This window comes from Hylobates moloch, unplaced genomic scaffold (genome assembly GCF_009828535.3).
Source record: "Hylobates moloch isolate HMO894 unplaced genomic scaffold, HMol_V3 SCAFFOLD_14, whole genome shotgun sequence".
Taxonomy (NCBI): Eukaryota; Metazoa; Chordata; class Mammalia; order Primates; family Hylobatidae; genus Hylobates; species Hylobates moloch.
In genome coordinates, this window is record NW_026652289.1 from 78,746,169 (window position 1) to 78,763,033 (window position 16,865).

The 16,865-nt window shown below is 34.8% G+C and overlaps 1 protein-coding gene across 4 annotated transcripts in view; it reads left to right on the top strand.

The window, feature by feature from the left end:
* DPH6 (diphthamine biosynthesis 6) overlaps window positions 1-16,865 on the top strand; it is a 227,167-nt gene that overhangs the window by 5,460 nt on the left and 204,842 nt on the right. For all 4 annotated transcript variants that reach the window (XM_058427422.1, XM_032174310.2, XM_032174309.2 and 1 more), the window contains exon 3: window positions 2,345-2,538. In XM_058427422.1, coding sequence (XP_058283405.1) covers window positions 2,345-2,538 — 194 coding nt within the window. The remainder of the gene's footprint in view (window positions 1-2,344; window positions 2,539-16,865) is intronic.

The window sequence follows — 16,865 nt, forward strand, 5'->3', positions numbered from 1 at the left end:
ACATGAATTATTTTACTTACCTAGTACAGAATCATTAATATGTAATCTTCCTTGTGTTCATGGTTCACCAGCAGGGTGGTAAAATGACAAGCAAAGTATATCTTTAAATTATACCTCTCAGTAGAATAGAGACACTTACTTAGAATATTGTTAGTGAGAAAAAATTTAATAGTAAATAGACTTAGAATATTCTGAAGTAAAAAGCCTGGAAAAGGCAGTTGAAACAATAGTAATTGTTGTAGAAGAAAACAGATGGCTGTGGGTTGGTAGATGGAGGTGGTTTAGCTAATCTTGATGAAAATCAGCAGGACATTGGGAATTATTGAACAATTCGCTGAATGACTTATTTTCCTACGAGTGTTATAAAAGAAACCTTAGTGAGGAATGACTGGTAGAGATGACTCCAATGTCCAGCAAAGTTATGGGTTTTCAATGGGTGGTCTGAAAAGGAATTTATTCCCATCAATGGAGATAATACGAACTTGTCATAAAATTCACAAAACCATCTCTTTAGATTTGTAGTAGGAACTTTTGTGGCATGTTAATTGAGTTGCTTCAGGCAACAGGGGAGCCTTTGGTTTTATTTGATCTCACACTATTGTTGCTCTGTAGCTTCCATTAATCAAAGTTACAATGTGGTTAGGACTAAATGGAGCCTTAAAGAAAATTATCTTCTAGGTTTTTGAAGCCAGTGAAATGTTTTACTTATTATGCTAACATCAGAATGTTTCTTACCAAGAAGCCCAAATTTCTTTGAGTAAATTGGTTTGATTGTATCAATATCCTTTAAAATGAATATATTTAAAGATCCAGTCTAATTTTGAGATGAGAGAAGGCTGAAAGGTTTTTAGGTAACTTCGGCTATGTTCTCTACTTCCTACTGGGACCAGGAGTGGAAACATTTATAATAACAATGTGAGTAATATTCTGAAGGAAGCGAGTCTAATAATGTGTGAGTTCAGAAACCTGTGAGCCAAAATGGGGTAGCACATTTTGATGATTTTGATTGTTGAAGGGGCCCTTGCACTATCACTTTTCATTTCTTTTGATAGGAAGTTTTCACGTTTAATGGAAAGCCTGGACCTGTTTGACTTATATTCATACATACACACATAGGTATATGTCAAAATAACTATTTTGTAATTTTTTTAATAGCATTTTGTGAACATTTACCATGTCATTAAATATTATTCTACAATAGCATTTCCCGTATGTCTTTAGAACACAAATACCCCCATTAAATTTAAGTGTTCTGTGGGTAGATAAATTTGAGAGATAGTTCATATTCTCTGCTCTTACTGGAGTACCTGAAAGCATATTAGCTTAGGAAGATTTACCCACAGACATCCATTTAACACTTTTTATCCCCATGTTTTATAAACTTCTTTAACCTTAAATCTTTTTATCATCCCATACCTATTAATGTCTTACGGGATTTATATTCCACAGAACATACTTTAGAAAATGTTCGTCAACATTATATTAATGGCTGCATAGTACTTTATTATATGAATATACTATAATTTCTAGTCTATTATAAATAATGTGATAAATATCTTTGCAAATAAGCTTTGTATATATTCATGATTCTTTCTCTAAAAAGTAAGGTTACGAGATCAAAAGGTCTATTCCAGTATATTTCTAAGTTCATTTATATCACCCAAAGCTCTGATGTGACTCATCTGTTTTGAATATTTTACCCATATTGATATTTGTGGAATCTTGTGACAACCACTGATTATATTATTGATTAGCTTAAGATATCATGTTTCTATGCACATTTGTAACTGCTCTAATGCTCTAACAATGTTGAATTTCTATCTATTTACATGTTTTATTATAAGTTACTGAATATCTGAATATAAAATATACCAAAACGATCTGAAATTTTTCTTACCAATATTTGTCTCTTATTAACTAGGTAGATATTTAATTAAGGAAGGTTTTTTTCTACAAGTCTGGATGACTTCATGAATAACCTTGAATGATTTGTAAAAACATTTATGTAATAAAAATCTTTAACTGAATAAACTAATCAGAATTTATTGGATATTTACTCTTCTCTTTAAATGTTTGCCTTATATGGTACAACAAATTTATGTATTAATACATTTGTATTTGTAATTAGTAGTAGAGATTATTAGGAGTGATATGAACTAGATGCAACTACAAACACATGTGCAATTCTTATGTTTTTATTTTACTACATAAATGCAGAGAAATATAGTATAGCAAGCTTTCAAGTTCTGTGTCGACTATTCAAGCAGTAAAACCTGGATGGGCTTTCAAATCCACTTTCTTTTTCACTCTCTTTTGCTAATTATTTCCATTTTAATTGTTGCAGTGGGGTCTGATGAAGTGGATAGCTACATGTATCAGACAGTGGGGCACCATGCCATTGACTTGTATGCAGAAGCAATGGCTCTTCCCCTCTATCGCCGAACCATAAGAGGAAGGAGCTTGGATACAAGACAAGTGTACACCAAATGTGAAGGTGATGAGGTTGAAGATCTCTACGAGCTTTTGAAACTTGTTAAGGTATGCAGAGTAACCAATTAAGTATATTGGATTTAGTGTGTAATTTAACAAATTACGTTTGCCGAATTATTTGGTAATCCATAATTTGCAATTGTTAGTAGCCCAACTATTCTTTAAAAGGAGGTTTTGTCTTTTTTTGGTTAGAAAAAAACTCCAAATGATTAGTATGCCTTTATATTAAATGACATTTAAAAATAAGACGTTTTGTATAGTTTGGCATCCAGGATAATCAAATGATATTAAACTAAGTTTTCTATTCCTAAGGAACAGAAAGATTAGAGCTGATGGCCATTTAATCTCTTTATTAACAAATATTTTTTGAATGCCTACTATATGCCTGGCATATGGTGCTAGACACTGAGGATAGAGCAGTGGGCACATACGTTAAAGGCCTATTCTAATGGAGCTCACTTTCTAGTGGAAGAGGACAGACAATAAACAAATAAATAACATGCTTGATAGTGAAGAGTACTATGAGGAAAAATGAAGCAGAATCAGATAGCACTTGATGGCAGGGCATAGCTGTGGAGGCGGTGCTACGTATGGTGGTCAAGCAAGACATTTCTGATAAGGTAACAAGTAGACGTAAAGAAAATGAGAGACTGAGCCTTGCTTAAATCTGTTGGAACAGGTATGAATTTAATGCATAAGTCACAGAATGTAAGAGTTTGGCAGCCATTTTGCACTCATTAATTTCTAGGAGGGTATATTTGGGCTCATATATTTAATAGTTACTATACTCGGTAAATGGTAATTAATAAGGATAATTTTATATTAAGCAATTATCTTTTCATTTTTATTGATAGCCAACTATTTGAATACAGTTCAGTATTCTTCTAAGTATGAATTTTTATTCAGTCCATTACAATCGATTCATTAAGGTAAATTTGATGAAGTAGGGAATTCAAGCCAGTATTTCTTGATGTCTTGCCATTTTTCACAAGGGGAAGGAAAGAAGATTTCTGTCCCTTCCTCTACAAAGGGACATTGCATTTCACTTTCTCACTCTTCAGAGAAGTTCAGTTTTTTCAGAAGTTATCTCATGAACTTCTGTCATGAAAATTTTCTAGTTTCAAGTAGCTACTTAAATGACATACTTTGAGTTTCATACAAATCAAAAGTTAATTAAGGATTTTGATTTGAAAAATATATGAAGCACTGAAATTCTTTTAAAATTTGTTTGACTAAAATAGTTCTTATTTTGTATGTCAGAACATTTTGTTTTTTTCTAAAAAGAAACTGATAAGAAAAACCCTTAGAGTAGTTCCAAAATTTTCTGCTTAGTTATGGGTAGCATAAGAAGTAGAAACTTTTGAAAGGAAATCACAAGGACCTGCTTTCTTCCCTCTGGGAAGATACATGCTAATAAACATTTTGATTATCAAACAAGGTAGAAGGCTTAAAAGAATCCTACTTTTAGTGGTCATATCTCCAAAGGGTGCAATTATGATCTTGACAGTGTTCACTCTGAAGTGTGAAATACTGAGTGTAAATCCTGCATTTTCAAAATTTCTTTCTCATGGTACAAAGAATTTGGGCATTAAGTTTTTATATAAACCAATATTATAAAATGATGAGACTCACTCTAAAATAATTGGGTTGCTTAAAAATCACAAACCTGATCACTTTGGAAAAACTCCGTGATAGTAACAGCCCTCCAAGAAAGAGAGATAATAAATTACTATTAATAATAAATTTAATTAAAAATGGGCAGATTAGCAATAATTAAGAAGAAATTTTCCTTTCCATCCATGCTGTCTTTGGACAAATGGATGCTTTGCCATTATTATCTTTATGCTAACCATCAGTTATGACATAAATTAATGCTAATGTTAAATTCTTGACAACTTATGCTTTGGAAGTTTGTACATGATAATTATAGTTGAAAGATATGTTATCAAGTTGTCTGGGACTAAATAGTTCCTTCTTTTCCTGTGTAGAAATATTAATTTTACTATAGGCTATTTTAAGGACATAAATATCAGAAATATATTGCTTTTATGGAAGTGATTGTATAACTAGGCTTTTATAGTTAAATTCATTTATGAAACACTGGTGCGAAGATTCCAGTAGAGGTCTTACATATTCTAATGATTAACTGAGTAATTATGGAAAAAAACGAGTCTAAAAAAGCTATAATTTTTGAAGTTAGTCTTTACTTGTTCTAAGAAAAAGAAAGAACTGCATTTTTTAATCCTTTGAGTATTAATGGAGTATGGAAAGCATTTAGATTTATTTTCATTATAAACATTTATTTATAACAGGTTACAGCTTTGCAAATTTCACACATAAGTCTTGTTTTTGTAACGTTTTCCCCACAAATATTAACACTAATTTTTGAATAGATGTTCCTTTTTGCAAAGAGTTTAATTTACTAATTGCTAAGAAGAAGTAGGAAAGACTTGGAAGAATTTGTAGAGTTATAAGTTTCATAAGTATTTTGTAGAAATTATGACACCTAATAGAAATGTAATAAGCCTTTGTCTCGTAAATTAGCAGGTGACTCTTACAGCCAGAGGTATGTATCTCAAGTTGTTTGCAAAAGATTTTTCATGTGGCTAATCTTTTATTCTTTAGAATTTCTTTACTGTTAAAATGTAACCAGTTCTTATTTAGTTTAGTTTAATAGATAACTGTATTATTTCCTGAAAATATAGTAATTTCCAATTCTGTTTGTTTTCTTTTTAAGTCACATGAGCAGTGTAATAGTTATAGAAAGATACATATAAGCACTATGTCTCTATAGGAAATATATGTAGGGATTATATTCTTTCTGTTCTGCTGGGTTGGAGCTACTTTCTGGATCTGATGTCTTCCTTTTTCTTGGTTTATTCCTTAGTTTCAGTATAATCTATATTTAAGAAACTGCCTTAGGGGACTTTGGAATCTTTCCATTTTGAAAATGTTCCTATTCTGCTCTCATATTTTATTGATTTGATTGAATTTAGGACTTTAAATTGAAAGTCATTTTTCCTCAGATCATTGACAGCATTGCTCCGTGGTTCTCTAGCCTTTTGCTGATACTGGTGTGATTGTTGTTCCTTTTTAGGGGGCCTGTTTTTCTTCTCTGTTAACTTTTATTATGTGTCTTTATGCTTGGTGTACTGAAATGTCACAGTAATGCTGTATTGAGTGTTGTTTCTCCTGCATCGCTTCTCTAAATTCCTATTGAGTAATGACACATCCCTTGTCCTCTTTCTCCGATTGATGGTTTGGGGATAGGCATGTAATCCAGGTGATAGCCAGTCAGAACATGGCATTCTTCTGGCCATAGTGATTGGATCAGAGATGGTTTTGTTAACCTATGTTTGTCCTAATAGAATGACGCCTAGAATGTTGGGTAGTTGGCAGAAGATAAGCTCTTCTCCTTCTGTGCAGAGAGATGTGTGGATGTGAGACCTAAAACTGCCATAGCCATTTTTATTCTTTTGACGGGAGAAAACTTGATGTCAAATCTGATACACAAAATATTGCAAAGCCAATAGAATTGCAGTGTAAGGATGGTTCTTCCTCTAGTTGTTTGATAATTTGTTCCTTTTGATATTCTCTGTTCCCTTTTGCTGACACTCTCACTAGTCACATATGAAACCTTCTAGACTGAATCTTCATGTATCTTTTTTTAATGTATTTTCTATCTCAGTGTCTTTTTGTTGTACGTTCTGTGAGATTTCCTTTTTAAATTTCCCTACTTTCCTGTTAAATTTTTCTAAATTTTAGCCATCATATTTTCAGTAGTCAAGAACTTTTCTTGTTTGTCCCTTGTTTTTTAATAACAATTTATTTTTCTTTCTATAGATGTAACATCCCTATATCCTCTTAAAATACAGATATTTTAAAGATTGTCTTTCATTTCCTGAAATACTGGTGTTTTCTTTTCTTTTCTTTTCTTTTTTTTTGAGACAGAGTTTCGCTCTTGTTGCCCAGGCTGGAGAGCAATGGCACAATCTTGGCTCACCACAACCGCCGCCTCCGGGGTTCAAGCAATTCTCCTGCCTCAGCCTCCTGAGTAGCTGGGATTACAGGCATGCGCCACCATGCCTGGCTAATTTTGTATTTTTAGTTGAGATGGGGTTTCTCCATGTTGGTCAGGCTGGTCTCAAACTCCCGACCTCAGGTGATCCGTCCACCTCGGCCTTCCTAAGTGTTGGGATTACAGGCGTGAGCCACCACTCCTGGCCAATATTGGTGTTTTCTTTGAGATTTTTTTTTCTTAGTTTTCTTCTCTTTCCTGTTATAGGCTTTTCTCTGATGTTTTGGTTGCCTTTTCATATCCAAGAATAATACAAGAGGAAAGCTGACTGTGAATGCTTTTGACTCTAGAATTTTCCCAACCTCACATCTCACACTTGTTATTCCTGGAGTTCAGGATAGTGTGGCCTAGTTTGGTTCCTTTCTTGGCTCTGTTCTCTTCCATGCAAACAGTAGATTATGGCTCTCTGTGCTGACTGGTCAGTCATGGTTCCTTCTTTATCTGCTTTCTAACTTAATAAATTAATTGAAATCCTTTTTTCATTGGTTCTTTCCTTCTGTTTATTATTATTGACAGTAATAATTGAGGAATTAAAATTTTAATAATAAATATTAAATACATAAACAATAAATTTAATAATAAAAATAACAAAAATTATTTTTTATTATTGACAGCAATCTAAAGGTAAATATAACTTCCAGATAACTAGATATAGGACCCAAATTTTATAATCAAAGTCAAGATTTTTTTGTTTTGTTTTCTGTTTCTCTCTTACGTCTACTTTCTGTAGACTCGCTTCTCAGTCAAGACCTTGTAATTAGAGGATGGCTCCCAGTTGTATTCTTCTTGGTTAAAATGTAGTAGGAAAAGCTCCAGTTTTCATTTTAAATAGCTTAAAGGGGAATCTTAATTGATCTGACGTGTAACATATTCATGAATCAGTTGTGGTTGGGAGAAGATGACTTTGATTTGGTAGGCCTAGATTGTGTGTCATCCTAAACTACGAGATGGAATCATGATTACTAGGAATATGTTTACTAGGAGTAAAGGAAGGGTGAATCTCCAAATATAAATCAGGCTGTTGCTGGTAGAAGGGTGAACTGTGGCGGGGGGGCAAAGAGTAACACGTTTCCTAAAAATGTGTGGGTTTCAACTTGGAAACCATCCTAGATGATTCTTTTTTTCTTTTTTTTTTGAGACCGAGTGTCACTCTTGTCACCCAGGCTGGAGCACAATGGTGCGATCTCAGCTCACTGCAACCTCCGCCTCCGAGGTTCAAGCAATTCTCCTGCTTCACCCTCCTGAGTAGCCGGGATTACAGTCGCCCGCAATCACACCTGGCTAATTTTTTTTTGTCTTTTTAGTAGAGACGGGGGTTTCACCATGTTGACCAGGCTGTTCTCGAACTCCTGACTTCAGGTGATCTGCCTGCCTCAGCCCCCCAAAGTGCTGAGACTACAGGTGTGAGCCACCATGCCCAGCCAATTCTTCTTTTTTAATCTCTTCTCTCTTCCCTCTCTCCCTCCCTTCTTCCCTTTTTTCCTTCCTTCTCCTCTTTTTTCGAAAACAGTTGGACATTGGGGCTAAAGCCGTGAGCTTATAGTTAAGGACCTGTATATTCAGTTGCTCATGATTTTTCCACCGTAATATTCCACTGGCATGGTAAACTAAACAAGTTCAAAACTTGTTTGTTATCTTCCTACACAAACTTGTTCCATATTCTGTATTTCCTTAATTAAAAGATCATTTACCTCATCATCTAAGTCAAAACCTAGGCCTTACTATGAGACTTCCATTTTTTCTCAGTCGCTTTCTCCACTCCATCCCCCTCAGCCATCACCATTATAGCTCCAGCACCTATTGATAATGCTGATATGACTTCTAAAATCTGACCCCTTGACTTCCTCACCACTACTGGTTTTTCATCTGTACTATGCGAGAGCCTCCTAATCAACTTGCCTTCAGTATTGCCCTATGCTCCATCCACCTCTTCTACCAAGTTGTTGGCAGCTGATCTGTATAAATGCTTAAATGACCCATGATTAAGATACAGTCCAAACACATTAGGCTAACACAGAAGGCTCTTTAAGAAGAGGCCTTGGCAATCCTGCTAGTCTGATCCTGCTATTCCCACACAAGCACCTCTGGGATCAAGTTATAATGAACTAATTAGGTTTCTAGGAGACTGCTTTTCATGGCTGAGTCTTTGGCTGTACTTTTCTTTATGCTTGTCTCTTTGTCCTACTGAAGAACCCCTTCTCACCTCATATTCTTTTGTGAAACCTGCCCTAATTTACCTTCCTCCTTTCTGTTCCATGGCAGCTTGTCTATAACTCTACTGTGGGCCCCATTGCATTATTAGGATTGTTTTTGTGGCTGTCGCTTTTGCTAGATTGTGAGACCTCAGAAACATGATAGTGCTGTTCATTTTTGTATCTGTCCTACCAGAGTTCCTGACATATGGAGGCTCTTAAAAGAATACTGAATATTAAAAGAATAAGTTTGGTAAAAAAATGTATCAAATTATTCCAACCTAGGCTGGGCACAGTGGCTCATGCCTTGTAATCTCAGCACTTTAGGAGGCCGAGGCGGGCAGACCACTTTTAGGAGTTCAAGACCAGCCTGGCCAACATGTTGAAACCTCGTCTATACTAAAATACAAAAATTAGCTGGGCGTGGTGGTGCGTGCCTGTAATCCCAGCTATTCAGGAGGCTGAGGCGAGAGAATTGTTTGAACTTGGGAGGCAGAGGTTGCAGTGAGCTGAGATCACACCACTATACTCCACAGCCCGGGCGACAGAGTGAGACTCTGCCTCAAAAAAAAAAAATTTTTAATATAATTATCTAATACAGGGGAGCCATGTTACTATGATATGTGATATAAAACCATTGGCAAATTCATTTTGTGTTTTGTTTTCCTATTTAGAAGCTTAAATGGAATGGGCATCATAGTGGAAGTTTTCAAAATAAGGCATCCCATCAGTGTAACCACTAACTGTACCAAGAATAGTTTCCTTCTGCACACTACTTTATGAAAATGCTGAGCAGAAACTCTTTCAAATTAGTTTTAGTATATGCATTTTAGAAAACCTGATTATGGTGGAAAATTACTTTGTGAATCTCTTTTCACTTCACTTCATGAGGGAAAAACCTGAGATTGTTGGGTGGCTCTGAGGCAAATCTGAAGGGTCTGGAGTGGGAGAAACATATAAGATGGACTTAAGATTTTCAGGGAGGATGCAGACATAGCATTAATTAAACAGGCACACAGCCCTGTACAAATTGCCCCGGCTTCTCAGAATTGCACATCTTGCCTCAAGCCCTTTCAGTTCCCAGGATTTTGGATATTAAACCTGGTCCCTTGGCATAAGAAATGCTTTTCTAGTATTGACTCTGGACTCTATACAGGAAGAATTGGCATTGGAACAGACCAGTGTCATTTTCACTCCCAGGTGCAGCTTTATTGAGGCTGTGCCATATCTGGTCCTTTCAGATGATAAAGTCAAGCGTGCATGAGGAAGTACATGAAGGAAGATCTGTCTGGAAATAAAATGTTGTACCATATTTGTCAATTACTATAGTTCCTAAACTTATCACAGGTACAAAGCCTTCATCTATAAATTCCCCCTAAAGCCTAGAAAATGTGACTCCCTCGCTTTGGCAAAATGATCATTCTGTCTCTTCAACCTTGAACTTTTCTCCACTTGGTATCAGTGATTGTGTGTATATATTGCACATGCACATATATACCCTTTGTATTTCCCTTTTCCCAGAGTCAATGCCTCTCTATAAATTTATCAGCTGACTTATTTTTATGTCCTGTATTCCTTTCTTCTACAAACTATGGATTTCTTCCTATCTTATCATCTACTCTATGTATCTTACATTGTGTTGGGTATTTTTGACTTTTCTTTCAAATTTCTTTATATTTTCAATCTCTAGTTGACTGGTTGGTTTTTTTTTGTTTGTTTTTGTTTTGTTTCTGTTTTGTTTTTCCTATGCTACCATTTATTTTTAAAGAAACCTTTTGTAGATGTCTCCTTCTGGAGTTGTGTTATCTGGGATGCTATGTGTAGGTCTCTGTTCTATAGTCTTCTACTTCATTTCTAGGCCTGTAGTTTATCTTGTCTTTGCCATATTCTTATTAAATGACTGAGAATACATTATCCAGATTGATAAGCATAAATTGCTTTATTTCTTTATTGTTGTATATTTTTGAAGCACGTGACTTTATTTGTGGTCACACAATAATAGATCCTGAACTGATATTTTTATAACAACTTTACCTTTTAAATTGGGAACATCTTCAGTCAGCAGATTTGTCATGCCTAAATCATTAAATCGTCAAAACAACAATGATATTATCAATAAATACTTAGTGGTGAGGTTTTTTTTATTTTTGGTTAGAAATGGTTTAATAGGAGCTTGTTCTATGATGTGCTGATGTGGGAAAATATTGAGTGAATAAAGAGGAGTTGAATAAATGTCTTAGTTGACCTTGACATTCCTGTTGATTTTAATGTATGCTACTACTATTTTTCTTAATCCTCTTATTCTTTCATTTGTCAAACATCAATTCAATGCTTATAATGTACCAGTATTGGAAAGTAAAAACATGTATGAGACATAGTCTTTGCCCTCACAGACCCTGAAAGGATAAGACACATATACAGAGAAATTAATACAAGGTACAGTTGCCATTAGAGCATGCAACTAAAGGGTTATGGGAGTTCAGATGGTGAAAAAATCCCATTTGGGGGATCAGAAGGGCCTTATGGGCAAGTTACATTTGATATCTGATAGGGTTTGGCTCTGTGTCACCACCCATATCTCATGTCAAGTTGTGATTCCCAGTGTTGGAGTAGGGGCCTGGTGAGAGGTGATCAAATCATGGGGTAGGCTTCCCCCTTGCTGTTCTCATGATAGAGTTCTCCTGAGATCTGGTTGTTTGAAAGTGTTTAGCACCTCACTCTTCACTCTCTCCTGCTGGCCATGTGAAGATGTGCTTGCTTTTCTTTCTACTTCTGCCATGATTGTAAGTTTCCTGAGGCCTCCGTAGAAGCAGAAGCCTGTACAGCCTGCAAAACTGAGCTGATTAAACCTCTTTTCTTTAAAAACTACCCAGCCTCAGATAGTAGTACGAGAACATACTAATACAATATCCTTGAAGATTATTTGGATTTTGACAGATGACAGACATTGGAGGATGGCTAAGAGAGTGTTAAAAATTACGGAAAGTTTTTAGCCAAAGTCATGTAAGCAGGAAATTAGGAAATGTATTAGGGAAATAGAGTGGTTCAGTTTGATTTAGGGTTTAAACTTTGAGGAGTAGTGGCAAATAAGTCTGTAAAGGTTGATTAATACCAAAAAAGAGAGTGTCTTAAATTTTAGGTCAAGGATTGTTCAGATGGTGGAAAGCCCCTGAGGTGGTATTTTCTAAACTCAATTTAATGAGTGACAACTATTTTTATAAAAAATGCAAGAGCCTAGAATATAATAGAAAATATCAATGTGCATTGTACATAGGTTAATTATTGTTTTATGTAACGTAATAGATATGTACAGGCACATATGTGTATGCTAGGCTATTACATTGTACATTTCTTACTGTTCAACAAATTCTTGTGGTCATCAGGGTGAACTACTAATATAATACAAGAAATGGATTAGAGATAGGCAACTCTGTAGATGAATTCAAATTAAAAACTAAGATACTGGGTATCTGAAAGGTTTTGAGAGCCTGAACTTGGGGAATGCCAAGGGGAAAGGTGAAAAGGGGACATTCTAGAGAGATTGATTGGACTTGATGATGGTATTTAAATAAATAGTGACAAAGAGTCTATATAAGGTACCTTGTAAACTGACAATTCCACAGCTAATTTATATAGTTTTTACTGAGCAATATTGGTAATCAAAATGAATTATGATAGCTATATATTATAAATATTATGATCCTACATTTTATAGCATCCTGTCATTGTCATCTCTTTAATCTGGTAAAGGATTGTATAGGAGATGCTTCATATCAATATGGGTTCATTTAATCAGAATCAATTCTTAATACATTTTGGTCTTGGTTGTTCTTTTATCATTTAAAATTTTCTTCATAGGGTTATGTGAAATGTATATCAACTGAAATAATTTATCCTTATTTCTTAAAAGCACCTAGTGTGGATTCACAGAAGTAAGCAAAACTATGATATTAGTATCTTTTCAAATAATTTATATAGATGAAATTCAAATTATTGCATTATTTTTGATATGCAATTACACATATGCCGGTAAATCAAGCAAAATATAGTCTTAATAGATTCTATAGCCTTTTGGGCATCATAACAGATTGAACCTGGCTTTAGACCTATAAATTAATTGACCCCTTAAAGTTTACTTCTGGTCTTTCTCCAGTCTCTCATCCCCTATAATTTATCCTTTAAACTCCTGTGAGATGAATCTTTCTAAAGTGTAGATTTAATCACATTTCTGTTTCCATCAGACATTCATTGCTTAGCATCATTCTGCTAGGTGCTCTGCAATATGACTTCAGTTTATTTTTTGTCTTTTCTCAGATTCTCCTACAGGTAAGCTATGTGCCATCTAAACTAGACTATTGTCAGAACTCATTCTTCCCCATACGGTCCATGCCTTTCCTGAATAGTGCTGCGTTTTAGTCAGAAATAACTTCTCCTTTCCAACTCCTTCTTTTGCATGACATCTCTTTCCTGATGTCCTCCTCAGTTCACCCTACTGAATATAGTATCTTCCTTCCTTAAACCCTCATGTCACATTTTAACTCTCTTGTAGTACTTAGTCTAGTTTAATACACAAAGCTAAGATTTTAAGAAAATCTATCTTGTGGGTTTTGTTTTGTTTAAAGATTATAAGTAACTTGAGGAATAGGGATTGTATTTAATTATTTTTATTTCCTATGAGACTCCATACAGCTCCTAGACTGTAATAGGCATTGTGTTAAACTCTACTCCTCTGGAATTCAGTTGTTCCATCTATAAAATGTGGGTATCTCTTTCTTCTTTTCTTATTTATCTGTTTTGAAAACAAATGAGAATATATTTGAGAGCCTGTCATCCTCATTTTAGCCTCAGGTCTTCTCCTTCATTCTCTATCTTCCAGAATAATCTAGTAAAGTCATTTTTTTTTTCATTGCATACAACATTCCATTAGTATATTAAGTGGTAGCTACAAGTGGGTATTGAGATGAGTGTAATTTTCTTGACTTTATTAGTAAGTTAATGCAGAGAAGAAAACGAATGATAAACATTCAATTGTGAAAGAGGTTTTAGTGGGGGCAAATTTATATTATAGATTGGATTGAATTGATCCTTCTACATTTGGTGCCTATAATTTTGAGCCATCCTTAGCCTATTTTAGACTTCTTCAGTCAGATAATTCAGCCTTCCAGGAGACATGTAGAATTAATGTTTTCTAGTTTCCTGTGTGAGTTAACTGAGGCATGGGCCATTTCAAAAGGAGATAAAGAGGGTTAACCTAAAGATATCAATGGTTCTAACAGGTGATTTTTTTCCATTAAAATTTGTTTTGGCATGTTCTTTTAGAATTTAACTCCATGCTTGTCTTTAAAATCTAAGCAGTATATTTTGTGTGAACTCATTTGTAGAAAGCCTCAAGCAAGGACTTAAGTGTGAAAGTTAGATGAACCAAGTTTAGAAAATTCAGACTTTTTGGCGTATATGAATTAAAAGATTTAAAAACAGTTCTTTCTTCAGAGGCAGTAGAATGGGGCTGTCATTTGTGCTCCTGTATGTAGAAGCAATTAACTATCAACACCAGCAGAATTATGCCATACTTATTTGTATACAGTGCTGAGCCATGTGGTCACTTTGTATACTCGTACACAGTGGGTGCTCGATGAGCAGTTGTTAAACTTACCAAAATTAAGCCTATCTAACGTTGACAAAATTATGCTAATATTGATCCCCATAGATATCTTTCAAAAGACATTGACAATCAGAAGAGGCAGAAACTATCAGACATTTATTTCTCTTCCTTGTGCAGAATTTGCTGATTTTTCTCTGCTCCCTACTATAAGATTGGTTTTGGAGCCATTGAAATGCCCCATGGTCTAAGACCAGTTCTCCTATGGATTCTTTCCTAGGTAGTAATTTTGCAGGGAGGTGGGGAAGGGAGGGAGAACAATGATCATTTGATAAATAACCCATGATCTTCCCTTTGAGCCTTTCATGATTTATCTCTTTAAAACATTTGTATTGGCCTGATAGCCATTTTTTGTGACATCTTTAACCCTTATCCAAGTTCTTCTGATTTTGAGTGGTCATATATCCTGGACGTGATTACAGAAAGCATTATAATAAGGATCAGACTAGTAGATTTCATCTAGGATAATGTGTTACTTTAAGATAGGATTTATTAATCTGGAAGGGAGAGGTATTCTTGAACTCTGAAATTTTATGCAAATGTTTTGTAGGTGTAAATTTTTCTGGGAGAGGACAAATTTTTTTTGAGATAGGGTCTTATTCTGTCACTCAGGCTGGGGTGCAGTGGAGCTATCATGGCTCACTGCACCCTTGAACTCCCAGGTTCAGTTCATCTTCCTGCCTCAGCGTCCTGCATATCTGGGACTACAGGTGCATGCAACCATGGCCGGCTAATTTTTGTATTTTTTTTCGTAGAGGTGAGGTTTCACCATGTTGCTCAGGGTGGCCAAATTTTTGTCATAGTCTTACTATGTTCTTTTCAAAAGTTTAACAGCTACTATTTTAACCATCACTTTCAGAAAGCCTTGTAGCCTGGGAGTATTCATAAATACTCAATAATTAGTCGTCCCCTGAGTTTGTAACACATGCTATGCTATGTGCTATGAGATCAGATGGGTCCTGTGGGGCTTCCAAAGAGTGAAGAGTCACATGAGGTAGATCCTGAGAGCAGACGAGTATGCTGTTCATTTCTCAAGAAAGACATTAAGATCTAAAAGAGAAGGGAGTATAAAGCATCTTAAATTTTAGGTTAAGAAGTGATGGGGGCCAGGGATGGGACAATAGGCTTGGGGACATGGCTTGTTCTAAATAGCCTTTGGATTTTATGTTGAAGGAGAGAAGAACAGGGATGTATGTAATCAAGGCATTGCTCTTGATTTCCTCAAGTGTAGCTTTTGTTTTTAAAAATTTCTATTGCATTATTTACTTTTGTGGGTACTTATTATGACTTGTTTTATATAATTATTTGCATTTGTAATATATTCTCCCTGTTAGTTTATAACCTCATGAGGGTAGGAACTGAATGTTTTTCAAATTTGGATACTCTTCAGTGCTCATCATGGTGCCGTGTCCATAAGAAGTATTCAAATTTTTTTGTTGTGTATTTCCTCCAGGGATGATGTGAAGGGTTTTTATATCAAATAGTCAACTTTATGGCAATCCAAGGGAGAAATTTTTCTCAGGACTTCGTATTTGTAATAGTTTAGCCTTACCATAACTATTTGACAGTTTTTATTGCATGAACACTGTAAATCATGCAACTTAAAGTTTCCTCTTTATATTGATTGCTGGAAAACCCAGAGCCATGTGATTTTCTTTCAATTATCTGTGTTTTATTGTAATTATAATTGCAATTTATGTAGCACTGTCTTCTAGGTACTGCTATAAGCTCTATACACATATATTCTAATTTTATCCTTACATCAACCCTTTGCAGATAAGTAACCTGAGATACAGAGAGGTTAAGTAACTCATCCAAGGTTACACAGCTAAAAAGTGGTAGAACATGTACTTTTAATCACTATGTTCTGCTGCCTCCCAGAATTGCGTTTGTGTTAATTCATGCAGATATTACTATATTATAGTACATATATAGTGCATACATAAACCAATAAGGTATGTGTAAATTGACAGTGAGGCGGAGGGGAAGGCATATGGTTTGATAAGGGGTTAGGGTTATTAAGTCAGGGATCAAAGTGATCTATCTGTGTCTGATCTTGTTTCAGAGCTCTCAGAATAATTTTAAATAATTACTACTCAAAGTGTGGTCTAGGGATTAGCCTGGTGCTAGTCCATGAAGTGTTTTGTTCAAGATAAGATATATAGAGAAATTGAAAATAAGCATTTAGAAACTTTTATAGTAATATGAAAGAGTAATTTTGTTTCTTTTGAATCTAATAATAAAAATTTGACCTTGTATTTTGTATCTTTTAAAAATTTTAATCTTTTAATTCATTTTGTTGTATTTTACAAGTTTCTATCTTTGAAGGGTTGGAAATGTAAAAAAAAAAAGTGGTTTATAACACAGTTTGAGAAGCACTGTTTTAGGTAATAGCTTTGCAAGTTTTTAAACTGGTTTGTTTGAAAAAGAAAAAAAAAACATGATC